We start from the raw sequence: 27,773 nt of genomic DNA, 5'->3' as shown, positions 1-27,773 counted from the left end.
TTCAGAGGATGGAGGAGGGCCCCGGTCTACTTCCACAGAGCCCCAGCCTTGCTTGCGTGGATGATTGCATGGTTTCTCCCCGGTGCTTGGCGTGGGCTTCTCCCACTTGAGCGCCCAACAAGTCTCCGTGCTCCAGCCTGCGCGCAGCCGCGACAGAGGCCGAACGCAAAGCAGTAGGAGCACAATGCCTGGGCCTCAGAGCCCGAGGCCGGGCTGAGTCCGGGACTGCGCGGTGCCTGACTCCTTCCCCTGTTGGTGGGTAGGATGGTTGAGTCCAGCCGCCGCGGCAGCGGCTCCTTGCGCCTCTAGCAGCCTGTCTTCGGCACTCGCTCCCCGCCTTCCTCCCGCTCCAGCCCGGCTCCCCCCCCCCCCGCGCCCCTCCCGCACCTCCCACTCGCTGGCTCTCTCTCCAGCTGCCTCCGCTCCAGGTTGCTCCCGGCTGCGCGCGCTCCTCTACCCGCCTCGCCCCCTCCCGCAGCCTCGCCGCCTTGGTGCCTTCCTGCCCGGCTCGGCCGGCGCTCGTCCCCGGCCCCGGCAGCCCCGGGGCTGCGCTCGGTCGGAGCATCTTCAGCCCCGCAGTGGCTCGGACCCGATGCTACGAGAGCGGAGCGAGCCCGGCGCGCAGAGCTGCAAGAGGCGTCAGATGCGCGGCCGGGCTGGGGAACCGGAGCTCTCGCCAGCTCGCCTTGCCCTCTGGTGATTACCGGACTGTGTTTAGAGCCCGGTCGTTTTTTGGAGGAGACCGGAGCATCCGAGAGGAGTCATCCGTGTCGTGTGCGTGTGGAATATCTGCAGACATGACTGCGTGGAGGAAATTCAAGTCGCTGCTCCTGCCTCTGGTGCTAGCGGTTCTGTGCGCGGGGCTCCTCACTGCAGCTAAGGGTAAGACAGGCTAGCTCGGTACCGGGGAGACGGCCGAACCATCGGAGGCCCGGTTTGCGAACGCGAGTGTCTGAACTGGGGACCTTAGGGGACCAAGCAGCAGGCACGGGCCGGGTGGCTCTCCACCAGCAACGCTGGGGGAACGCAGCGCCTGATACCGAGCTTCCAGCGTGTTCTTCCCACCCCTCATCTGCCCCCGCCCCACCCCCCGCCCTTCCTTCCCCCTCACTTGGGCTCAAACGACATTTCTTCTCTCTGTGCAATGTGCTCTGGGTTGTCAAGGAGAGGAGAGCCCGACACGAGTTGGGCAGAGAACTGCATCTTGGCTCCTGGCTCTTGGTGGGCTTGGCTGGTCGCAGGCTGGGGTAGTTCCCACGACTTCTCCCCGGACCCGGCGCACCTGGGAAACAAACTGGGTACGGTCGGCCTAGCAAAGTTCAAGCTCCCTGGGTTCCAGTGCCACCAGGGAAAGCTCCTAGCGGACTGATGTTCCCTGAGCCTTCCACCTCCTCATTCCTCTGCTTCCCCTCCAAAGTATTCAGACTAGCTGCCTCTGTGAGGCCGCCACTCTCCACCTCCCCACCCCGCGCCCCCCTTCCTTCCTCGGACTTTGCTTCTTGCAAGTTGTAATAGCTGGCGAGGCAGATGAAGCCAGCAGGGAGCTGTGGCAGCCTGGCTTTCCTATCAGAACAATTCTCTCTGGGTGCAGTGTCAGCCCCTGTCTTAAGTCTTAAGTCTGGTCAACTGAAGGGGAAGGGTCTTTCTTGGTGGTTCCTGAGGCTTTTTGGCTCAGTGAACTTGGCGTTCTCCTTGAAATGAGTTAGGGGTTGTTTTCTCCTAAGTCTTTAGAAGCTGCAACCTACTCGGGCTGGCAACAGCTTGTGTGCTCCTCTATTCTATGGGAAAGGAAGAAAGGGAAGGGAGGGAAGGAGGGAGGGAGGGAGGGAGAGAGAGAGAGTATTGATTGATTTTCACATTGTTAAGTACCTGCCCCATTTCCTCACTTTCGCCCTCTTCTGATGATTTTGATGTTCCCCAAGTGTCAACTCCCTCCCTCACACTCATGGGCAAATCTATATCTGTATCTTTATAGATTTTTTTTAAAGGAATGGAACTCAAGTCGTGTGTGTGTGTGTGTGTGTGTGTGTGTGTGTGTGTGTGTTTCTTTTTCACTCGTTTGTTCCTTCCTTCCTCACAAAAATTTCCCCTTTCCTCTCTAGACTACCCTGTCTTCCGTTCCCCCAGTGGTTCAAATTCAAGGGTGATTAAGAAGCGACAGAGGACTCTGTGATCTCCATCCAACTCCACACCCGCCTGGAGAAAGCAGAGGATTGCAGGAGGGTTCTGGTTGGGGGAGACTTGGCCTCCTGGTGCTGGCCCCTCAGCCAAGCATCCTCCTCACAAAAGGGTATCTGTGCAGTGTGCCCCAATAGTCCACCCAGAGAGATAGGTGGGTCTGGCTTAACTGGAGAGATGGAATCCCTTAATTTTCTGGAGCTTCCCTCATATGCTTCTCACCACACACACCCCTCCATCTAGCTTGGGCCTCCACCAACCTGCTGGCTGCAGAGGCTCCACTGGCTAAGCAGGGTTAGGCTGGTGGAGGGCTCAGGTCGCCCTGGGCACACTTGGGAATGAGAGGCAGAGCATGAAAAGTTGAGGGCTGTGACCCTCCCCCACCCAAACCCCGTGCGGCTGCGCGTCAACATTGGAAGCGAAAAGATTCAGGACACAGGACCAGGCTTTGTCCAAACAAACCTTTCATGAATATGATCAGCCAGTCACGCAACTACGCCAAACTTCATAACCTTTCCTGCACTCCTCGATGATCTAGGGCAAGGATCCCTCCTTTCCTAAATCTGCAGCTCACCCTTGGAGAGCACTCTCTGTTCCCCCGAGTTCTATGCGCTCCCAGCTCCCTTCCCCCGCAATTAACAGAGGTTGCTGCCTGGAACCCACAGCCGCCCGCCCGGCTGCTTAATAATCCAGACACGTGTGCGGGCCGATTCCGCCCCCACAAGGGTGGGCTGCTCCTCTTTGGGAGGCGGAGGAGGAGCCGGGTGTGGAGGGACAGGTCTTGGGCAGAAGCTACACTGCCTTGGTTCAGGGGTGAGGTAGGGGGAGGCCCCAGTGTAGGAACACCAAGTCTTGGGCCTGGACTGACAGCCCTAGAGAACAAGGTGCCTCCTGCGCCGCAAGAACCCTGGTGAAGACCATGAAAGCCAAAGTGAAGCCCAAGGTGCCGCCAGCCCCAGAGTGCTTGGTGCTGGGGTCGAGAGCATGCACTCCTGTGCGTGGCCTTTGAGCCCAAAGGGACTGGGACTCTGGTCGCTAAGATCTCTTGCTTTATTGTCTGGTCAAAGCTGCAGGGGCTGCACGCTCCTTCGTTAACCCCCTAGGGGCCAGAGCTGAATCTCCTAATACCCACAAGATCGAGAGCAAGCCCTGTGGCTGGGCAGGCTGGCAGGAAGTTGGTGAAGCCAGCTTGAGAGTGGCCAACAGTGTGCTGGCTGGCAGCTGGGGCAGGGTAGCAATTCCCTTTGTCAAGCCAAAGCAAAGGTCGGGCATCTGCCAGGGGAGTCGCCTCTGGGCTCCAAGGCTTGGCCACAGGGTCCGAGGACATCCTGGTGCCTGAGCAGATTAGGGTCCTCCTTCAAGTAGCACACAAGCCCAGGGCGCTGGGTCATGGCCACCCTCAGCTTTACTGCCTGCGCCTGAGTGGTGACTGCACAGTGGCAAACAGGTTCATAGTTTTTGATTCCTGGGACATCTTTCATGACCTGATTGCGGAGTCTGGAAGGCTGGAGGCGCTGCAGTAGAGGTCATTGGAAACCCCTTCAGTGCCCAAGCATCAACCAGTTCGAAAAAACACTAGGGGAAAACAGGAATTCCTATTGATAATTTCTCTTTTTTGATTATTAGTGAGATGGCAAGGGTAGCATCCCAAGTCTGATTCTCTTTTTAAAAGTACTATGTTTTCCAGGCACCACAGGAAAATGAAGAAGGCTTTGTGCTTTCACATTTGGTAAACAGATGGAACAATTCATCCCAGAAAGCTCGCTTAAGTTTGCACCCCCAATCCCGGTTTGAGCTATCTATGGCTACAGGCTGTTTGAGCAAAGTTTGTTTCTCAGTAGGGCCTTGGGTTCTTAGTGATAGGCAGAGAAAGAAGATGCCCTTACAGGCTTTGCTCAGAACTCAAGCTAAATGTAATATCACCTAATGCTTGCTTGAAAGAGCCTCACCTGGGGAAGCTTGGGAGTGAAGGCAAGATTTGGTCAGGAGATTCCTTGGTTGTCTACCTCCCCAGCAAAGAGATTTTAAACCACACATGAAATTTCCACAGAAACCATATACAGAACTCAAGCTAGGAATGTCTGACTATGCTTCTGGATTGTTACTCCTTTGAAAATTCCTATCACCAAGAGTAACTAAGAACTTTAGTTTGCAGGTCCAATCTCTTTGGAGCAGGGCCATTCTGATTTGACTTCTAATGAAGCCAGGACCTCCTGTGAATAAGTGTGCTCAAAATCACCCCAAGTCCACCATGCATCATAAAAACAGTTTGTTTACTCTCCTTGTATTCAAGTGTCCTTAACAAATATTTTAATCTCTTTGCATCCTCAAATATAGTACTGTATTATTGTTATGTTTTGTTTTCTCAGATCTGATCAGTCAAAAGCTTGTGCATCCAGAATATCCATTTAGTCTGGGCTTTTAAACCATGAGCAAATAAGGCAAAGGAAATCATAGGACTAAAGAGATTGCTCAGTGGTTAATAGCCAAGATCACCTGGTATTCTTCCAGAGGAGGGGAGTTTAATTCCCAGCCCACACATCAGGTAACTCCCTGCTATTACTTCAACTAAAGGGGGTGCTATTACCTCCTTCTGACCTCCAAGGGCAACCACCACAAATGGGATTCTCAAAAAAAAAAAAAAAGTTATATTATATCACACAAAATGAGAAGGGGGAATCTTCTCCTGATGTCACAAGTTTGTCAAACTGGAAGGAGAGAACAATGTCATTTCATAGTACACATTCAGAAGGGTATGGGCAGTAGTCCATGGCCCCTAGAACACTCCCTCACCCTATTCCAGGGCTCAAGCACCTTGCTAGTAGAGACCAAGGGAAAGGAAAAGAGCAACGTGGCAGGTGTTTTTAGATTGGCTTTCATCTTGCCAATCATGCTTAAGTGGAATGCATATCTCTGGCTTCCAATTTCCTCCAGATGAGACATCCCCTTTCCCAGGGTGAGGCTGCCTCAGTCTGTCTCCAGTTTATTGTCTGAAACACAATCCAGCTTGGAAGATATCAGGAAAGGATTCTGCTTCCTCCCAGAAATAGATCAACAAAGGCTTGGTGGCCACTTAGTGCTTATTGCTGAGGATCTAGCAAATCCAGTGTAGACATTCTAAGCTGTCAAAATGCAAATGGCATATTAAACACTCCATGCTCTACTGAATTCTAAATGTGACTCCAGTAATTTTTCTGCTGAGCTCATGGCGAAATTAGCTGCTACAACTTGCATGTGTGCAACCCAAGCTATGTGTTCTCTTTGGCCCTTTATTTTAATGTTGAGTTCATTTCCTTCTGTGAATAATTAGACTGTGTACTTAAAATGTGAACAGGGTATGCCTTTAACTTTGATCTTACTAGGTCAGTGCTAATTCACAGGAAGATATCTGGTAAGGACTAGAAATTTCAGCCACACTATTTGCACCTTTTCTCCAGGAATCTGTTTGAAGACCCATTCACCCTTAGACTACTAAAGTAGTGACTTGAATTCTCAGAGCAGGGGTGGTGAGGAGAGAATCAGGCCAGTTTGCCAGTTTGATTGTGTGTTCTCCCTACCACTTGTCCAGTGGTAGATTTTTTTTTTCTTTTCTTTTCTTGAATATCTACTCCCAAACAAACTATCAGTATACAATACAAATTCTCATCCTCAAGCAATTACAGCTAAATTATAAATGAGCTGGCCATTTCCACCGTGACTTCAGTATGACATTAAATGACCTTTGATTACTAATATGACTATATTTAAGGGCAACTCTAGTCCCTGGTGTGGGGACTGATAGCAGAAATAAAATCCTCTTCATTTAGAAAATGAACACATAGAAATTGTAAAGCAATGAGTGGGTTAAGATGGAGAGGTACATGAGCTTTCTGAAGATAATACAGACCCTGTTTATCTCCCAGATCAGTCTCTCCAAACCTAAGTAGAAAGTGGCTCCGTCTGGTGTTCAGCTGCAGTATTCCTTACATCAGGTAGGGAGGGGTCTTGGAGAGGAAAATGCCGCCTGTGCTTTACAGAATCTGCCTGATCCTTGCTCATGATTTGCATCCAGCTCAGTGACTTGAGTCACAGGTGATGTTACTCCCACCCACTCACTCTGCTGATGTCGTCTCTAGAACTTTCTTGGTGGATGAAACAAAAGACTGCATAGAGTCAAACACACCTGCTTAAAATACCCCGGTAGCTCTATGTTTTTTAATACATTTGAAGTTCATGGCTGCTAGTGTTGACTTAATTTCATGCCATTATTTATCATGTGGTAAGTCAGAGACATTTTACTGTATGATTGAAATGTTGCCACTGACATGAGATCAAGCGACAGAGATCACACTGAAGTCAAATTGTTGGCACCACTTCCAGACTGTTTTTGCCACTTAGTCACATTGGGAACATGGTTACCACCAGCAAGAGGAATGATGCAAACTCCTGGTCAAGTACTAAAGGTATTCATTCTTCATTTTGATCTCTTGGAGAATCTCAACTGTAACAAAATTCAAGGCAGACTATGAGGATGTAGGTTCTTCAGACATATAAACAAGGTATGTGGGGGTTTTCTAGTTAATAAGGCACTGGTCCCCAAATAGAGTGGTAACTTTTGGGAGAGAGTGTTGCAAAATGGTTATACTCTTTCCCCATGTCCATAGTGTGTGTGTGTGTGTGTGTGTGTGTGTGTGTGTGTGTGTGTGTGGTTTGCATGTTCTTATAAACATTGATTTCACCTGATAATAACTCCTCTCTGTCTTCTTTCAATCCCAATCCATACACTTTGCCTTCAAGTGAGTCTTCAGATGTGTGGGTGATATGAAGCCCCTTTTAGTGCACCAGCAGCCCCCATTCACAAATAATCCTGTTAGAAATCACATCCAACGAAGAGGATCCTTACAATGAGGATGAGAGAGAAAGGAAACTACAAGTTTTACTTAATCTACATAAATTGAAAATTTATGCCACTTCATTATTAATAGTATGTAGATTAATTACATTGTAGACAAAAGATATACCTCACTTTAAATACATAGGGATCACATCTATATGTGTCCCATCCCTTCTTCCCCTGCAATAAGGCATGGTGATCTAATAATTCAGTAATCCTTCAAAGGCTAATGAGCCCAAACAGATTTCAACAAGAATTTGCTGTGTCATGAAACTGTGCAATTATTTCAGATGATCCCTCTGTATCTCCACCTCCATTATCACTATCCATTACCTAGTGCCTTTTAATCTTTTTAAAAGTATGAATTTACAACAAAGCCCCAGCCTGAGCTGCTCCTTGTCCACAGTGTTTGTATTGTGAACAGACTTCAAGGAATAATTATAGTCTTTCATGTGAAAATACTATTGTGGGGAATTATTCTATACTTTTCCCATTACTGTTTAGTATACTCTAATGTGATTGGTGTTATGTAAGAAGGAGCTAAATGTTAGATTAAAATTTGCATTATTTGGGAACTGATCTGTAATGATTTAAAAGCCTTTGAAATCAATTGTGAATTCCAAGCACATGTTTTCCTGATGCCTAGAGAATCCCTGTGACTTATTCTGAGAAATGTTTCTCCTGTGTTTAATGGGAATCCTCTCCGCTGGCAAGCAGCTGGGAAGGAGTTTCATGGGGTTAATATTCATAGACAGAATGGGGAGGAGCCTATGCACCTGCCCCTCCTATAAATACACACTCTATGAGTTAAGGTTAGCTTTTGCTCTTTCTTCCTACTCTGACCTTCTTGCTCAGAGGTCATTTCCACTCCATTCTGATGTGTGAACTCATTGTTAACACCTAACCTTTTGCTGTTGTACATATCTCATCTCCATACATATCTAAAGGTAAAGGTGAGTTCTCTCGGAAGGAAAGATAACTTTATGATTTTCTTTCAAAGAATAGCAATACAGGCCTGAACTAAAGCTATCAGCATTTTTTCTCACTACAGCTCAAACCATTGTGGGTTCTTTGTTGTTGTTGTTGCTCAGTTGTAAGGAAATGCTGTATGATTAGTACTTCTATAAGGAAGAGAACCATTGACTACAAAGGAGTGGTCACATTTATATGAGGAATTATATTTTTTAAATTTTATTTTAAATAAATAACATTAGTTATTTAAACACAAATATTGGGTATGTAAAGAATATAGTATAACAGGTGTGGTAGGACAAGGCATAGCAGAGGTTTATTCAAACTTATTTTTATTAATTTATTTTATATTCAGGCTGTAGTTTTCCCTCCCTCTTTCCTCCCAATCCCTTTCCACCCACTCTTCCCTCCCCCCCCCAACTCCTCCTTCCTTTCTGTTTAGGAAAGGTCAGGTCTCCCATGAGTATTAACAAAGCATGGCATATCAAGTTGCAGTAGGACTAAGCACCTCCCCATGTATTGAGCTGGACACGGTCACCCACTATGAGGAGTAGGGTCCCAGAAACCAGTAAAAGAGTGAGAGACAGCCCTGTTCCTGCTGTTAGAAGTGCCACAAGAGGACCAGGCTACGCAACTGTAACATATATGCAGAGTGCCTAGGTCAGTCCCAAAAAGGCTCCCTGGTTGTTGGTTCAGACCCTATGAGCCCAGCTTAGTTGATTTTGTGAGTTTTCTTGTGTCTTTGACCCCTCTGGCTCCTACAATCCTTTCTTCGGCAGGATTCCCCAAACTCTGTCTAATGTTTGGCTGTGGGTCTACATCTGTTTCTATCAGTTTTCTGGATGAAGCCTCTCTGATAACAACTAGACTACGCACCAATCTGGTGACAGGAGATAGCCACTTGAGGCTACATATACACTATTGCTAGGAATCTCAGTTGCGGTCATATGAGGAATCATATTAATTGAACATATAGTTTCTTAAAATGTAATTTTTTAGCACTAATGAAATACTTATCATTCTGTTTCATTCTCATATAAATATAATTATTGTAGAAATATTGAAGTAAAGCACATCAGAAGGATTTTCTTTTGATTTATGGGGTGAGCTGTTTAAGTGAAGACACACTAACATAGGAAATTATGGATTTTATTTTTTATTTTTACCTATGGAGAGTACGTTTGATTCTAATAGAAGCTGACTGTATATTCACTATTTAGCTGAGTCTGGCACTGAACTCTTGATCCTCCTGCCTTTACCTTCCAAATGCCTGTATTTTAAGCCATGTGATACCACAGTGAATGAAAGATATGAATTTTAAAAAGAGTAAGAGTTTAAAATATTGAAAGCAATGCTCGAGTAAAGTCAAATGAAGTTACCACAGTTGCCTTTGGGAGGAACCACCTCTGCTGATTGACATTCTTAGGGTCTAGATAGAACTGCCCTCAGTGCCCAGATGCAGTTTTCAGTTTGTTGTGAGCCTAAATGATGGACCTTGTGGATGAAGTCCCAGATGTTGGTTGGTAACTGCCATAATTTAAACAAGAGTCACTGAGAGAAAGATGCCATTTAATAGAACATAGGTGGAGGGTTTTTGTTGTTGTTGTTTTGTTTTGTTTTTGTTTTTTTAATTGGGTGAAAGTGAATGGGAAAAGGGGGAGGGGAGATTGGTGTTTGGGGACAAGAGTGGCAGAAGAGAGGCAGAGAGAGAGAAAACATGTAGAGAAGCAGATAGAGAAGGAGACAGACACAGGTAGAGAAGCAGAGAGAGAGAGGGACAGAAGCAGAGAGCGAGAAAATGAGAGACAGGTAGAAAAATCAGAGAGAAGTAGCGGGAATGCAGTGAATGTGCACAGGTGGTGCTCTCAGTGGCTGCAGCTGAGGGTGTCCCCTTTCAGAACCCCACAGACAGGCCAGACAGATGCCTGAGTACTAAGAGTAACTCTCTTGAGGACTGCAGGTGGCAATGGTGTAGGTGGAGAATGATGGAATACCCCAAGCAGAAACACTGATAGAGTGCCTCCCATATGGGAGCTCTCTTTCTTCCTCTAGAGTGCAGTTAGGAGAAATTGCTGTTTGCCTTCCAGGAGCCTTCCACTGCTGCAGGAAATGGATTCTTGACATAATTTTCATTGATCCAAATAGGAATCTGTGTAACAGAGACCTTTGATGCCATGGCAACACTGGAGAGAAGAGTGTCCAGGAGGTGAAAGTTGTTGGGGGCTCAAGGAATTGAGGAGTAAAGGAAGGACCACAACCAGTGACTGGATAGTTGAATGCCTTTCCAAGAACAGGTTACATACAGCTGGAGGCCTTGCTTGGTACCATAGAGAAATCCAGTTGGATTGTGCAAACTACATTTGAACCTGTAATTATTGATGCTTGGTTGTCACCATGGAAATTCACATGTGGCTCCTGAAAGTAGAAAGACCAGAGAACAAAGTGGAATGTAGGACCATTTCCCAAGACATATGGTATGCATATTTGATGCCTTACTTCCTTCACATGCCTCTACTCAGTCAAGCACTAACATGAATATCACTTATTTCTTATGTTTTTGGTTGCGAGCCTAGCCTTTAACGGCTGAGCCATCTCTCCAGCCCATTATCACTTATTTCTTGAGAAATAACATGATATCGGTAATACCTTTGGAGATGAAGACTAGTGGGGAATAAGTTATCAGAAGACATGAAATCTGGCTTCTCAAATCCTACATAAAACTTCTACACAATCCAATGTACTCATCACATACAGACTCCTGTAGGTCTCCACAGTCTACAGTCAGCTTCAGTGTGGCCTTCTAGGTCTTTGATGCAGTCTGCTGAGGTCTCTACAAAAACAGCTGCACCCTACCTTGAGTTGCATTGGATTTTTTGTGATCTTTGCTGCCTTTGTTTTTTATCTGAGCTTGCACAGCTTTGAGTTTATGTCTGGTTATCTCTCATTATCAGACCACTGAACTCCCATCTAATTTCTGTGCCAGTTGTTATAATTAGCACTCATTAGTCATTGGGTAGGAAATTGCATATCTAGGAATTTTGGGGAGCTGTCATTTTTTGCTGTTGTTTTTTTTGCTTTTCACACCTTCCCTATTGCATTGCATCTTGAGACCTTGGAGGAGAGAAGGACATTGGCACCTGTATTTCCTATGCCCATGCTGCTACTATAGTGAATAGAACTATGGAGCAGAACACCTTTGATGCACTACTTTTAGTAGACCCAAAATGTTTTCTCTTCTGTAGAAAAGTACAAGGCAGAAATGATAAGTACCTACCATGTCTGCTTCAGTAGTTACTCACTCATGATGAAATTTGGACTTCTCCATATAAGCAGCTGTAAAATTATTAATCGGAATTATTGTTTCTCCCTGCTTATTTGATTTATTCGGGCATCTTCTAGTGGCTGTTTCTCTTTATATATTCATAAAGATTAAGAAGTGTCTGCATCTTCTTTATTTCCTGGTGACAATAGCTGAATATTAGAGCATATTCAGCAGATATTTCAACTTACAATTGTCATTTGATCTTCACAACTATTTTATCTTTCAGCCTTTTCATTGAATAGATTACAAAAGAGGATTATGGAACAAAGATGAACTAGTCATACTCTTTCTTTGACAAATACATTTACAACATTACATTTCTGGGGGTCGTTAGTGGCAAGGAGAGACTTAGGAGCGATATATGCCTTTAGTATGTTGAAATGATGAGGAATCTTTTGCCTTTAAAACATAGGGAATTCAGTGAAATTAGACGTTGGTTTTTACATAGATGAGCAGTAAAAGGTCTTTTAGATGGTATAAACTAATGCATAAAATGTGACATGACAAGAAGCAGCAACAGTCATCTTTTCTGTAAAGTGGGTTCTGGTAACCTTTCATGTTTTAAGAACAGAACGTATGTGAAGAAGGTGATGCATGTTAGTTACAGACTCAGTGATGCTTTCTGCAGACAGAATTAGGCACTCTATGCATCCTTAAGAGCTTTCCCATTTGTTGTCCACGAATAAGAAGGGAGAGGGGGCAGAAAGCAGAAGGCAGGTATAGTCAGCATGATACTTCAGCACTGACTTCCCCTTCTTTGGGACCAGATGCTACTAGGGCCAACTGGAAAGGGGGGTGTGCAGAAAAAAAAGGTTGCTTTACATCTCTTTGGGGTTTATTTAGCTGGTTTAGCTTTGCAACACCCAGCAGGAGCTAGAAACATATCTCTATTCATTGTCTCTGCCGTGTAAAATAATCTCTACACAGCTTAGGTCCCTAAAAAGAAACCTGCCAAAGTACAAACAAAGGCTGATGGAGACTTCAGTGTCATCTGAGGCTCAACTAGGAAAGAGTCCACTTTTAAGATCATTCTGGGAAGTTGGCACAATTCAGTTCCTTCTGCGGCAAGACTGAAGGTCTTGGCTGGCTCTTGACCAGAGTTCACCCTCAGTTCTTGGAGGCCACTCAATGTTCTTTGTCCTATGGAGCTTTCCAATAAGATACCAAGCCAGAGAAGAAGAGTCAGGAGAGAGAAAGATGGGACAGAGAGTAGAGCTGGAGTTGGGAGATAGAAACAGAAAGGGTGGGAAAGTTGGATAATAATACATTCTTGCATGCAATCCCACAATATGTGCAAACAACTGTGTATTCCTCACACCTTTGCCATGTTACAGCATATCCTTCATCATGCTTAGATACAAGACTCACACTAGGCATTAATAGTACAAATAGAAGCCCATTGGGGGCTATCCAATGAGTTTTCCCACTACTTGATTCTGGAAAAAAAGTAGAAAACTATCTCATAAATAACAAGGGTTACGTATGTCACTAAACCTAAGTAATAAACGAATATATGTCTTCATATTAAGAACAAGCCTACAAATAAGTGTAAGAGTTTTGAATTACTCTAAACTATTAACCATTGTCCCCCACCCATATAATATATCTTAAAGCTGCAGCTGGGGATCCCAAGCTGGGATCCCTGGGGAAACATTCCAATACTTTGTTGTATAACTGGAAAAATCAGGATAGGTAAAAGGAGATAATTCTTCCATACCAGTCAAACATCTAAATTATGAGACTTTTTAACTGAGAACTATGATGTATTTTTCACTATTATGTTCTTATTCTTTTCAGCCTTCTCTGTAGTAGCAAGAATAACAAAAAAATCGACCAGGCTTAGATGTCCATCATCTGAAAATAGCTGAATGAGTTCTTGCATAACAAATTGTATTGCTTACATGAAAGTCTTTCCAGATAAAATGTTGAGAATTTGAAGTAGCATGTTTATTTCAGTCCTATCTTTTGGTGGAATGGAGGAGTGTGGTACTTTTATTATATACATGCAAAAATGTGCCCACACCACATTACTGGTTGGTGTATGATGGCGAGATTGTTTTCAACGACAATGTGAAGCACACCCAAACACAATATATCTATAATTATAAAAAAACCCAAGAATATCAAAGATGAGTGTCTTTTATGAGACCGATATCAAAGATGAGTGTCTTTTATGAGACCCACTAATGGGAAAAGTAGAGTTAGACTGCAAGATTTTGAACCTCAAGTATTCAAGTTCAAATATCTCTGTTTATGTCTTTTTTTATTCATGTTCACTATAAAGTGTCTCATCAAAATTCACAGGGGGAAAATGAAGAGATCTTATTCTGTGAGCCTTCTCTCTTGGGATGGGCCAAACTCTTCAGCCCAATGTGGAAACCATGACACCTTTTTCTCTTGCATTGTCTAATCCCCTGCCCATCTGCTGGTACAGTGAGGCTTTGGCCCTTCCAACCTGCCTAAAGCTACTGTCTGGGAAAAAACAGTATGGTTCAGAATGACTGGGTTTAAGTGTAAGATTTAAGATAATCCTGACAGCTGGAGGGGCCACTATCCAACCTCAAGGCTCAGGAGAGCTCAGAGTCACTGCTAGAACCAAACAATCCTTGCTGGGGCTAAAGGAATTTGTAATGTGGTAAATACTTTACTGCACTACTTACTCTTGATCCTCTCTCTGGAAAACACTTTCCCCCTATGCTCTTACCTCCTTAGACACTTTGTATAAGTAGAACACTGCCACTGAATAGTGTTTCTTTCTGAAATCTCAGCATCCATATTCTTGCCATGCCAAAACATCTTATTTAGACTCTTAGTTACAATGACATAGTTGAATTTTTGAGTTTTTCAATGTCTAAAATGAATTCAGTGTTAAGTTGGCTTTGCAGTAATGAAAGCCAGCATGTGGCTTTGTTTACAAGCCAATGCCTGATGGAAAGAATTCACCCCAATGTCTTTTTCTCATGGTCTCCACTTTGGTGAGGATGGCTATATGTGAAACTTTCTTGCAGACACATCCTGGGCTCATCCTTTGGTTTGTAGCCTAAGAAAGAATTAGAGTCTCTGATACTTGGCTTCCTTGTTTCTACAAAAGGCTATGATCAGGTGACTCAATGACTTAAAGATTGCATGGAAAGGCATATATTAAAATGTCCTGGTGAGATGGTTCAGTCAAGAAGCATCTGCTGAACAAGTATTAGGACCAGAGTCTGCTCTCCTGCACCTACTTGAAAATCCAGGTTTGTTGGTGGCATGCCTATGATCCCAGCTTTAGAAAGATGGTAAAGCAGAGACAGGAAGATACCTGGAATTTATTGGTCATGTGTTCTAGATGAATTAGTGAGTCTGAGTTTCAGTGGCAGGTGCAGTTTTCAAAGATTGAAGCAGAAGGCTATTGAAGAAAACTCAATTCTGACTTTTGGCCTTTACATTGATATGCACACATTTATATGTATATACATATACCATACACACATGCACACATACATGAAAGGCAATAAATCCTGGTGTTTGTTTATATGAATAAATGAGAGCAACTTCTGTTGCAAGGCTAAGAGGTTAGAGGGTCAATTCTATTAGCTGCATCCCCAGAATCTATGTTGGGCTAGGCATTATTATTCTGAAGATAATGGTTGTGAGTGTAAATAATCAGTAATCATGTGTGGATACAGTATTAGCTATAAGAGCAATCTTAACACCATCCTTTCAGAATCCTCTGAATTCTGCAAAGTGACCCTTACATTCTATAGTTTATTTAGAGACAGAAAGACACATTGACAGTAAGTCAGGTGAATGTTTCTGTCAAGTTCACCATTTCAAATTGGCATCAGATTTGCCTTAACTGAATAATGAACTAAGAATATCTGGGAGAAACATGCCTTAACACTATTTGAGACAGGAAGCTCTCAGTGTTAGGTATGTCCATGAGGAGAACAATATAGAACACTTCCAACAGCTTTACAACATGCTTGGAAGTGGGAGTGAGTCTGGCACTCTAGGTTTCTTGTTGTAAAGGCTTCCACAAGCACCAAGGGATTTTGTAAATCAAATGAATTCACACATTTTCTAACTCTAACTGCTTAGAAAGTAACACCAAGAAAAGTATCTGTGGAGAAAGAGGAGAGAGAGAGAGAGAGAGAGAGAGAGAGAGAGAGAGAGAGAGAGAGAGAGAGAAGAGAGAGAAAGCCAATGAGATCCAATGAGAATCATTAGAGTTGCATGGGAGAAGGATTATTTACTCAAGCATGAGAACCTGGCTTGTGACTACACTACTGAAGAAGCTCCCCTCTCTTGGCAATGATTAGCTGTCTATAGACCCCCAGGAAGGTGTGGGCACTTTATCTCCTCTGCACCTTGTGCCTAACATGATGTTGTTAGACCCAAATCTTAGGTATTTAATCACAACCATCACCATGCCATGTCTGGAAGAATGTGTTGTGTGACGCCTCACACCATCCCACAGCTCTTATATTTGGAGTCTCTTTCCACTGCTCTTTCATGAATCTAGGTGGTAGGTAGCACCACAGATGTCCTGTTTGTGGCTGAGAATTCAACAGGCACTTATTCCCAACAATCTGACCATTCTCGGGTATTTATAAGTTCTTCTGGTCACCAAAGCAAAAACATTTCTCTGATCAAAGCTGAGAACAACACTGATCTATGGGCATAAACATTAATTGTTAAGAGGGTAATTTGATGGACATACTCCATTAAGAAAACAACACAATGGCCTCTTGTATGAGGGCCTGTGACCTCCCCAGCCATGGACTTTTGACCAGGTTTACAGTATTGGGCATAAATTCTATCCAGTGGTGGGGTCTTCAAATTCAGAAAGTGGCTGCTATTGCTCCAGTAGCTGGGTCTTGCCTGGCAGGTCAGTAGTGCTGGAGCTGAGTGCACAGCTGAGCAATACTGTTCATGACCCTACTTTCCCAGCAGCTTGCAAGAAGCTTCCTGACACGATGATAGCCAGCAGAAGGGAGCTTCCATATGTGTTCCTCTTGATTTTTATGCCACTGAGCTGCTTCTTTAAAGAATCCTGTAAACACACTCTCTGCATATGCTCACAGATAGAACAAATCAACAAATTACACTGTAATGTTCTCCAAAAGGTTTAGGGGCAAATCATTAATGCACCCAGCTTGAGAAGACCAAAATGACCACTGATCTTTATGAAGAGATGCAAAGGAGCCCTCTGTCCACTGTTTCTGTCAATTCAAATATGGAGACATCTGACAGAGGGCCTAATTGGAAACAATCAACAGCAACAAAAACACAATGTCCCTGTCACAGGTCCTAGTGCAACCTCTTCAGAAAGCCCTGGAGTGTGGTGGTTTCCCTCTATGTCTGCAGCCATGTGGGCTTATCTGCACATTTCTCCAAGCACAGCAGTGCTCCAGGAGCACTTACTCCAGTGAGGATTTAATAACAAGAGAAACTACAGAGGAAAGTGATGGGCAGTATGCCTGCAGTATCAAATTTACTTCTTAAGCGAAACCGGATTCCACCAAGGGCAAGGAAGACATGGAGAGGGAATTTGTTAAAACAAATATAAGTGCTACATTGAGATGCCATCTTGGTGTCTTGGTGGTGGGGCTAGGAGAAGGTGGTCTTAAAAACATGATGTATTTGTTAAATTATTGGAGGTTTTGTTTTTTAACTCATCAAAAAAGCAGTCTGAAGAGTATTTTATAGCCTAAACTTTGTGACTCAAAAGAGGTGGCAGTTGGATATACTATGTGATGTTGCAGGACCATTTTCACCCTTATAGGTTTTTATGCAAGTTCTATTAAGGAAAAAAAAACTTGCTTAGATTTTCATTAAATCCCTTCACTTCTTTGATGGTGAGTGCACTTAGAATGAGTACTTTAAGAATAATGGAATGAATCTGAGAAGAGGTAGTTGTCGCTTTGACACCAGAAGCCCCATTACTTGTAACAACAACAGGATGTGTGATCTCCCAGTGAAGATGGTCAAGAAATTCTTGGCCTTATTAAGTAATCAGCCATAAGTGTGCAGAAAAGCAATGATACCTGCCAGACATCTGCTTTTTAGGTGAAAATTTCCTTAGTAAATAAAATTATTTTGTCAGCTATAGCCAATCTGGGGAACACAGGAAGCAATATTTCATCCTGGACAGATGGCTTTGAACCCTTTGTGCAGCATCTGTTCTTTATTCTTTTCTTTCTTTCATGTTATTGTAAATGACATATATATGATTTATGTTTCTGTCACAGAGTTATCATTGTATTTACTCTTGAAACAGTTAGCCACTGAGTTTAAGCATACTGTACAGCACAGGAAGACAAGGAGGAGCTCAGGGTGGGCAGGGAAACTTTGGCTAATTCTTAAGCTGCCCTTGACACATTTCCAGCATCACCTGCCTTACTCAGCCAAGCTCTTTACCTGGAGCAGACTTTGGGGGTGGGGTGGCTCTTGTTCAAGTTCTGCTCTATTCTCATCTTGTTGCCTCTTAGACTTCACTGTCTTCCTCTGAGGAGATGTGGTTTGAACCTTCTGCTTTCAGCCTTGACATGCATCGATTTCTATTCTTAGAATAGTGGTAATTATGCTAATCAATAAATAAGTGGATTAGAACAGAGTAGGTTGAAGGAGAAGTGTGTGTGTGTGTGTGTACTTGCACACACACACACACACATACTTTCCCTGACTTCCTTTCTCTCTTTTTTTTAACATGGGAAGGAAGATTTATTAGAAAGTGAGTGGGGGAAGAGAGAGTGGGGAGAGAGGAGAAAGGAGAGAAGAGAGAAGAGAGAGAGAGAGATAGGTAGGTAGGTAGAGAGAGAGAGAGAGAGAGAGAGAGAGAGAGAGAGAGAGAGAGAGAGAGGAGAATATATGGAGGAGAGACAGAACAGCCTGGAATCTGCCTCCTCAGAGAGATGGCAGAAAGAGAATCTTGATTTCCTTTCTTAGGTTCCATTAATTAAACTCAATATACATTCTCTGTCCTTATTGATAGGCAGCAAATATTTACATTGTTTGGCAAAAATGTATTAATAACCCTTGAATATTTTTATTTGTGTCTTCACAGTAAATTAGAGAAATTGATACCACCTTGGAGTTTTGAAGCCATCATAATCTTGTGTTTTCATCATATAGGATTTTCTGCCACACTTAAATGTCATTCCTGTGTGCCCTCTGCTCATCTTAGCAACCCAGTGTTTATTGTAGATTTAGCATAGATGCCTCCAGGTCAGGCTTGCCACTGGGAGTAGATGTCTTCTTGCAGCATAGAAGGAAAAATCCACCCCTTCCTCAGAGATCACCTAATACAATTAAAATATGGAATCGAACTTACCATCTACAAACATTCTGATTTTTAAACCTTAAGGTTAACATTAATTGTATTAATTTTAACCTTAATTAGAATATTGTATTTAGAAGAGAGTTCATATGACCACGTTGTAGGTTGTAGTTACAACACTTTACAGCATACAGCAACTCTGGGAGCCAGCCCAGTGTTGTCGTTTATCGTATCATATTTTCCTGACAAAGGATTTGAGGCTCAAAAAGTCACCTTGTCAGCCACATTCACTGGGTTATAAAACAAAGCTAAGGACACTGTTTTCTAGCCTGTCTCGCTCTTCCCTGTGTGAGAGTAGTTGTCATTTTGTGAGCGTCTCCAATTGATGTTTGCTGTACCAGAAGTTGCTGCCCCAGGTCTTATCCTGAAGAAATGTACATATGGAACCAATTGTTTCTCTCATTATTTCCATGAAACCACACCCACAGATGATTCTCCTTCCACATCTAATGATGAGCTAATTGTGATGTGGCATTTTCTAACAATATGCCAAGATTTAAAATTTCACCAGGCTCCAATCTAACATATTGAAATAACCAAGGTGCCTTTAGTTCCTGTGTTCAAGTATTAGCAGGCATGATGACCACTGTGACATAACTCTTGTGAGAATCAAGCTATATCAAGGAAATCAAGTTATGTCCTGAAGGGTCTTCAACACTTCTATCCAATGCCTTTTCTTTTCAAGGTATTTTCCAGATATATTGATCGATTGGTTTTATTGGTGTGAAGTGTGTTGAACTTTGTTCATCTTCAAGGATATGCCATCTCCTCAGCCACACAATTCCTTTACCTAAAGCAAGCATGCTATGTTCAGGGATCGTGAAAATCAGGCAAACAACTGTTTAGGAAATAATCTAGTGACATTTTTAGGATTTTATAAATTCATTTTGGAGTGGAATCTCTTTCTTTAGCCTTAGCCAAATCCTTTGGTCATATAACTTTTTCACCTTAGTCTCATTTCTACCCAGTTTACTCCTTGAACTCATCAGATAACCCATAAAATGCTGGAAGATACTTAAACTTTTTCCTCTAGCCCTCTGCCCTCTCCTCAACTTTCTTAGCATTCCAATCTTACTGTTGCCTGTACTCTGAAGATGGATTTTGGCCACAGTCAGCCATTATTACTCCTGAAATGCATAATGTCTGTCTTCAGTAGAGTGAACTTTTTGACAGTATTATAGATCATTACATATTAGACATAGAGGCTAACAGGCATTTACTGTTATCCTAACAAAAGAATTAATAAGGAATTCAAATTATTCTTGAACTCTATTCACCAATAACAATAATAATAGTGTGAGTTACAAGAGAAATATTAATTTGATAACATTTTGTAGAAGCAATTGTAAAAATTGAATTATATATTTTTCAAAATATTTTTCAGTCTGATGTGTGTGAGGAAGTAAGAATAATACCACAAAATTTTTATTCATGCATTTGCAATTAGAAATTATAGTGTTTGAATGTGTGATTAAACACAGCCTACTGCTAAATACATTTCTGACTTAAAACTTGAGAAATTATGTCAGATAAAAATAAATCTTCCTTCCTTTCCTTATTTAGTCCATAATAATTATGGCAAATAGCACCTGTGTGCCAGCTTTCCTTCCAAAAGATTAGGGTTATGCAGATTTGAATTATTACAGAGTTAGAGAAGAGGGTCTCGTCTGAATGTATCTTCATAAAATGAATTTGGTTTGCCACAGGGTTTCTGAAGTTGAATGATTTTCAAGATCAAAGTAATTAATGGATAGACATATGTGAATTGGGAATCTCTGGAAGAGCCACTCTTAAGATGTGTAGGAAGCATAATGCTTATCTATGACCCTTTCCTGTTACAGGCACTTCTTATAATTAAACCCTATTTTACAAATGAAGGACTCTCTTATTTCAGCCTCTTTGGTTCCTTTACTTGTATGAGTAAGAAGGCTATGTATGTAGGTGTTTGTGGTGGAGGTTAGAGGACATCTTGATGGAATTCATTCTCTCTTTCCACCATGTGGGTTTCTTAGGATTGAATTCAGGTCATCAGATGTGTGGCAAGTGCCTTTACACACTGAGTTAATTTGCCAGTCCTACTACAGTGCCTTTAAAAACAGATTATAAAACTGGAAGTTTTATCATGCTTGGGTTTGTGAAGTTTTAATTTGACAAGACTGTGTGTAAAAGCAGCAGTGAGGTTTGGATTCTTTAGGACTCTGACAGGTCTCAATTGAATCCTTCCTGCAAGAAACACATAATCACAGGAACATTTAGGCTACCTCCTCTCTCTGCTGTTTTCATGAGTTAAGGTCTTTCTTCACAGCCAAGGCTGCCCTCAAGCTCCCAATCATCCTGCCTCAGTCTCCTAACTTAGGTGACCTGTATGTACCTCCATGTAAGCTATTCCTGTTGAATACACAGTAGCCATAGGAGAACATGGAATATTTATTTAATTATAGTGTATTTCATTTGTTTTATTAACAAAATATTAAAATTTATAAGATGCAATACTTTCATTATGATGTCCTCAATCACTTTTATCTCTTTTGAGATTCTATGATAAGAGAAAATATAACTCTTCTGTGATTTTGTAAGTAAAATACATGGGACAACTGAGGTCATAGCATAGTAATAGAGTACCATTTCATGTATTAGAGCAATTGCTGTTTATACATCAATATCATTACTACACATTGTTCACATTTTTTCTGAAGGTTATGGCAGTAGACCATATGTATGGTCATAGATTATGGCTACACACTGACTTCATCAAAGTGATCTTGGTTATATTAAAACAAGATTGTGATGTCTTATGGGGGATCATCTCTTTTGTTCATATATGCTTTCTGGAATTGGTTTCGGGAATTGTTAAAAATGACATTAGACACATCTAGAATATCTTGCTCTCTGTGTTTTGATGTACATCCCCTTATAATGTTTCACTTATCTCTGTTTTGCAGACAAGTGATCTTTTGTGTAATAGCCAGATAGAAAGCTGCATGTCTTTCCAGACCCTGAGATAAATACACGAGAGAAACAGGAGTGCTCAAGTCTGAAGCTGGGCTTTCTTGCTACACTGTGGTGCCTTTGCTTTCTAGCATTTGAACATGTAGTTGTGTTCTACATTCATTTTTATGTGAAATGGGGAAAATATTTTAATTTCTGGGCTCTGTTTTTGAGTATTAAATTGCATTTATGTTTGTATGCTTGAAGACAGAAGGAGCAACTGGTATAAATGCTATAGAAAACATGATTATCTGAAGTACACAAGTGCATATTTCTATGCAGCATTTACCATAATATAGTCAAATAAGAACATTACTATACCCCAAGGTATTTTGGTTCTGTTGTGAGCTAGTAAGTGAGATACTGAGAACATGGCCAGTATGTACTCTGACAGAGACTTGACTCTACTGGGTGCAGAATAGGGCAAGACTTGGCTGCCAGGCACTTGAAAGCAAAGTGAAGACTCGATGAGGTCAGTTAAACCCACTAGCAAATATATCTGCCCCATCTGGGATGTGTGAGTATTAGAAGCAGGGATATGCTGATGGGTCAGTTTGACATCAGCACTCACAGGGGTCAGATAATTACAGAGCATCCTTGGGTTCAGGCAGGGAGAGAGTAGCCCTCTAAAGCCCTATGGAACTATTTACAGCATGGTAGATAGCAGAAATTTGGTCATGGAACCACTAAGAGATTAATGGGCCAGTGGAAGTTTGGTGAATATAAGAAACAGAACCATGTAAGCAATAGAGTCATGGGGAAATGAAAGATAAAGTTAATCACTGTTTTTTTTTTTTTTTTTTTTATGAAGAATTGGATCAATTTGAACCAAACACATTAATCAGTTCATAGGACTGCGGGTAAAATTAATTCTTGAAGACTGCATTTTCTTATATCTTAAACCACTGAACAAAACCTCTGTGCTTACAGGATCTTCTTATAAAATATGACATTCATATCATTCCTACTCTGTGAAAACCACTTGTCATTCATATTTGAGTGGAAATCCATCATGAATCAAATTATATTCCTCAGCTAACATCAAGAAGTCTAATTTAGCAAGCTCCATTTGTTTTTCCAGATTCAAGTATAGAATGATGCCACTTTGAAACCCAGTGTTGTATCTCCCTATCATCTGCAATGTGAGAAAAATACACCATTTTCAATTATTTTGGAAAGTTTAGACTCTTCAGCTTTCACAATGCAGTGTGGCACTAGGGGCAGGCATGTGTCTTTTGAGGTGTGAATTTGTTATTTCTATTGTTACATCTTCCTTTTATCCTGGGGATCAGTTGCAGTCCTAATTCTGACAGTTCTTTAGCTATGGGAAGCATGTGACAAAATAAGTTTCATTGTCATAGTGATGTTAACCTAGGGGGCTGTGTACAGACTTGTTAGCATCTGAGAAAGAATATTAACTAAAACTAATGTTAATGGAGACTGAGCCTGGAGCAAGTGATACAGCTCAGACAGTAAAAGTACCTGCTATCTGGCTTCATGATGTAAGTTTGATCTCTGGCACTCATATATGGAAGGAGAGAATTCCTGCAAGTTGAATTCTGAAGTCTACACATATGCTTACACACACCCTCTCTCTCTCCCTCTCTCTCTCTCTCTCACACACACACACTCGCTCACACACACAATAAAAATTAAAATCTTTACACTCAAATAATTTAAGGCCCTGATACAGATTTTAAAGATTATTGTGAATATTAAACTCTTTTAAATTAAAACATTGCACTGGGGCTGGAGGGAGATGACTCTGTGGTTAGCAGCACAGGCTACCCTTTCTCTGGAGAGGACTCCTGTTCATTTCCCAACACTCCCATGGTGGCTCACAACTATTTATAACTCCAGTTTCAGGAAATCTACTGTTCTTTTCCAGACTGCACAGAGATACATATAGGCACACACACACACACACACACACACACACACACACACACACACACACACACCTTGAAAATAAAGCATGGATGTATTTAAACTGTCCTGGAGGTAAGGCTCTTGCTTGCTTGAAGTTTAGGTGTTATGATGTAATGATTTTAGGTGAGATCTACAATGTAGAGTTTAGTTGGCTTGAGCATGAGAAAATCCCTTTTATTTTAGCAGTATTTACTTGTCCTGCACTTACTTGTAACATGCTATAGGTGCAGTGGCTTTCTCATGCTAAAGGGTATTAACTTGGCTGTGAGAGTATTGGAACATCTTAGAGCAGAAGAAAAAGGTCACTGAAAAGTCTAAAGATGACATCAGGATTGATACAAACTCCATTCATGTATTTCCCAGTGCCTTTTCTTCCCGCTCCACATTTGCAAACAAATGCCAAGTAACAGCTCGTAGCCTTCAAACTGTTCTCTGAACACAAGGACTCCCTTTCTTTGATTGATCCCTTTAAAAAAATGAAGATAAGCTTATCTGCTCAAACATTTCCAATCAATGGCTAATTGAGTTCTCTCTTGCCCTTCGGAGAACTCCAGATGTCTGGTCAATTTCTTTCTGTGCAATAACATCAGAGGTTCAAGACGGCATAAAGCAAAATGGCAATTTGTAAATGGCAAAAGTTCTCTATGGAATTTTCAACGGTTGATTGCCAATGCTTCAGTCATTCTGGCTGATATTTTTAAACAGAGCTTGTGAAAGAGGAAAGGATGGTCTTACATAATCATCCTCAGTTATTTGAAGGCTGTGTTGACAGCAAACCATAAATTCTCCAGGTTTTTACAGTTGAAGAAGATTTGAGTTATTTTTGCTCAAGGCCCATGTTAAATCTAATTCCATAGTTGTTTTTATTTTTCCCCCAAAACAAAAATTATTAGAAGGATGATTTGCATGGCATTACTTAGGAACCACTGCACATAGCTCATCTGTTTCTTACTTGTCCTTTGATTTTTCACTGAGTAAGTCTATTAGGTGCTGGTGTTAGGTCTCTGAGGGTTGTTCATAAGAGCTGGCTGCTCGGGGCCTGCACTTGGAAGAACCTTGGGTTGCATCCTACTCAGGTCCTAGAGTGAGTACAGCCATGTGCTTCACAAGCCAACTTGGGCCATATCCTAGAAGATCCTTCAGAGTACTTCCAACTGTAGCTTAAAGGTGATCTTTTGTTCAGTTAAACACCAGTGTATCATTTGTCAAGTGATCTCCTGTGTTTGTACAACTGGATGTAACTAAATCACATTTTTGCTATTTATCAGGTTCCCAGCACAGTAGATTGAGATCCAGATATCATGGTCATGTTGCACTTAGGATTCTTGAGAGTCCTTGTATACTTTCAAATTGTCAACTTCCATTGTTGCTGTATAAACACAGACATCTTTGGATTTAAGCTGTAACAGAATGCCAGATGCTAGATAGGTTATAATTTAGATATGATTGCATGTATCATGGTCTCAGATGCTGGGAAGTTTCAAACTCAGTGCTTAGCTTCTGGCTATAGGGGAAGGCAGTGAATGTGGGTAAACCATAGACAGAAAGAGTAGGCACTGGACTTGCTTTTTCTATTCAGATGCTGCTTCTGGGCAGCAGTCAATCCATTCCCTAGGTCAATGTACCAAATTGGTCTGAGGGTAGAACCCTCAAGCGCTAATCACTCACTCTCTGGAGGTCCTATCTCCTAACATGGCCACAGTATGGTAGGATAGGATTTAGGTGTGAGTTTTGAAAAGTAGGTTTAGATGGCACATTTTGAGAAATCAATAAACTTTAGGGATACATTCAACTATTTCGTTTATATGGAAAAAAGGTAACAGTCATCCTGGTACTCAAGTACTGATATGTGGCATACTGCAGTTGGTAGCATCTGCTGAGGAAAAAGTTCAAGTATTACTTCAAAGATCAGACAATCCCAAAGCTCCAAGACTTCCTTTCTGCCCAACCAAGTCATCTGTCTATATGACATACCATCAGGGTAGAGGATGAAAGTTCTCAACAGCCCAACTCTGTACAGAGTTGCTATAAACTAGCATGTGCAAAAGCCTTGATTTAAGTCATCTGTAACTATGTCCAACATTCAGCAAGGTTTCGATAAATGTCAAGTAACTATTACTAGTCAATGATTCATTTATCTTTACATAGTTCACATATTTATTTCAGAAGTTCTTTATATTTTTCTCTAAGACATATAACTCACAATTTTTTTTCTAGTTCTTCAATAAAACTGTTTGCATGTATCCATGCCTTTTAATTTGCTTGGCTCCTAGAGATACTTTGAGGTCTCTCACCAATACCTTATTCTGTATTTCAAGTAACCGAGTGCCCATCATGGAAGACTGCTATTGAAATGGCTGAAGGTGAGAAGGACAAAGCAAAAGGAAGGGCCAAGAGTAAGGGTTGAAGGACTAATGTGCAGAAACCTGCTTTAAATTCTATTTCAAAATCTAACATGTATTGGTGCAATCAAATCAGGTTGTGCCAGTTTGGACCGAAGGGAATGATGTGTATGTACAGCGGTCTTGAGTAGGGGAGAAAGGGAGCTTTGTCTCTGAGTTGATTTTTATCCCATTAAATGACAAAGCTGTCACTTATCTGACTTCAGTTAGGGGTCATGGTTGACTTTATTAGACTTCTGAGAAAAAGGTATCTCAGAATAAGTTATAAGATACCTTTGAGAAGGATATTCCAGGCTTGTGTTCCCAGTCCATGCATTCCTGTCCTTTTTTTTGTATTTGCTATCAGTTCATTCATTTTGTTCTGTTTTTACTATCTCTTCTCAGGTGTAGAAATTGGTTCTCAGGTCTTTGAGACAGAGGATGAATGATGTCAATGACCCTAGAGAAAGTGAAGAACTAAAGAATGCAGTCCTAGAGTGAAGATATTTTCTGATTCCTGATGACTATAGAGGCCACACCCAAGCACCAAGATTTGACAAATATTTTGCATGCTCCTTTGAGACCAGACACTGTTCATATAATTGTCAATTCTGCATCCTGGAGTATGGATCATAAAGAGTCAGAGTTGTACCAGTGATATAGGCAGAAATCCATGTTAGCATTTAGGAGGACAGTGACTGTAGTCTTAAAAGCAAAATAATGAGAAGACATTTCCAGTTCAAATAAGGGAGATCATCTCACTAAGAAGTTACCTTTTGATTGTTTTTCAGAGGGTAGGCATCTAGAACATTCTGTCAGTAACAGTGACCATGTTGTGCCCAGGGAGATATATCGGGGAAGGTATTTATAAGGATTTTGTCTTTTAGTGAACTGAAATTATTAGAGGATTTGATTTGAACAAAGGTAGATGATGTAATGATTACTTTTAATTGTCAATTTGACAGTTCTAGAATCAACTGGGGAAAAGGTGATTCAAGGAGGGACTGTCTAGGTGAGTTCAGATTATGGGAATTTCTGTGGAGGTTGTGTTAAGTGTGAACTATGGGCAGCACTAGCCATTGATCTTGTTTTATATAAGAGTGAATAATCAGGCTGAGCCAACTTTGCATGTATGATTCCCTGGTTGTCCGTTTTTATCTTGGGGATGTAATGTTTTCTCAATCTCCTGCCTCTGGGACTTCCCTGCTATGACTGACTATAACCTGGAACTGTTGGCCAAATAAACTTTTTCTTCTTTGGGTTGCTTTTGTTAAGAAGAAATGAAGACCACAGATAAGATGGTCATTGTGTATAAAGTAGATCAATATCTACAGGGAGGAGCCTGGATCCTCAGGAAGCAGAGAGTGGCCACCAGCAACAAGAACAGCAAGTCTGTCTTGTCCCAAATGATCACATGAAAGCGGCTGGAAACCAGTCAGACTATGCACAATTTGGCAATAAACAGAGTATCCCTAGAATGTAGATAGCATTCTTTGCTAACTGCATGACAGGGTCCAAAGAGGTCCCACCATCAATATACTCACAATGCTTTCATCAGTGTTTCTGAAATCAACAGCTTCTGAATTCCTCTTAAAAAGAAATGACAACCATGTTTCATGGCAATAATGTTGAACAGAACTTACTTGAAAGCGCTACCATAGAAACCAAAGGGATTTGATTTTTTTTTCTACATTGTCATATAACATTTGCATTCTATATTGCTCTCATCTGGAGCTCCTGCTGTAGGTGAAGCCACCCTCCACTTAATTTGATATCTACCTTGTAGCTGTAGGAAGGACTTAACTGGAA

General features: G+C 41.8%; 1 protein-coding gene across 1 annotated transcript in view; it reads left to right on the top strand.

The window, feature by feature from the left end:
* The first annotated feature begins 658 nt into the window (after positions 1 to 658).
* Csmd1 (CUB and Sushi multiple domains 1) overlaps positions 659 to 27,773 on the top strand; it is a 1,460,794-nt gene continuing 1,433,679 nt past the window's right edge. The window contains exon 1 of the mRNA XM_051182080.1: positions 659 to 882. Within this exon, the coding sequence (XP_051038037.1) occupies positions 798 to 882 (85 nt within the window). The 5' untranslated portion in view covers positions 659 to 797. The remainder of the gene's footprint in view (positions 883 to 27,773) is intronic.

The sequence above is a fragment of the Phodopus roborovskii genome, unplaced genomic scaffold (genome assembly GCF_943737965.1).
Source record: "Phodopus roborovskii unplaced genomic scaffold, PHOROB, whole genome shotgun sequence".
NCBI lineage: Eukaryota > Metazoa > Chordata > Mammalia > Rodentia > Cricetidae > Phodopus > Phodopus roborovskii.
Note: the sequence above shows the minus strand (reverse complement) of the source record. Positions and strands in the feature narration are given on the sequence as shown.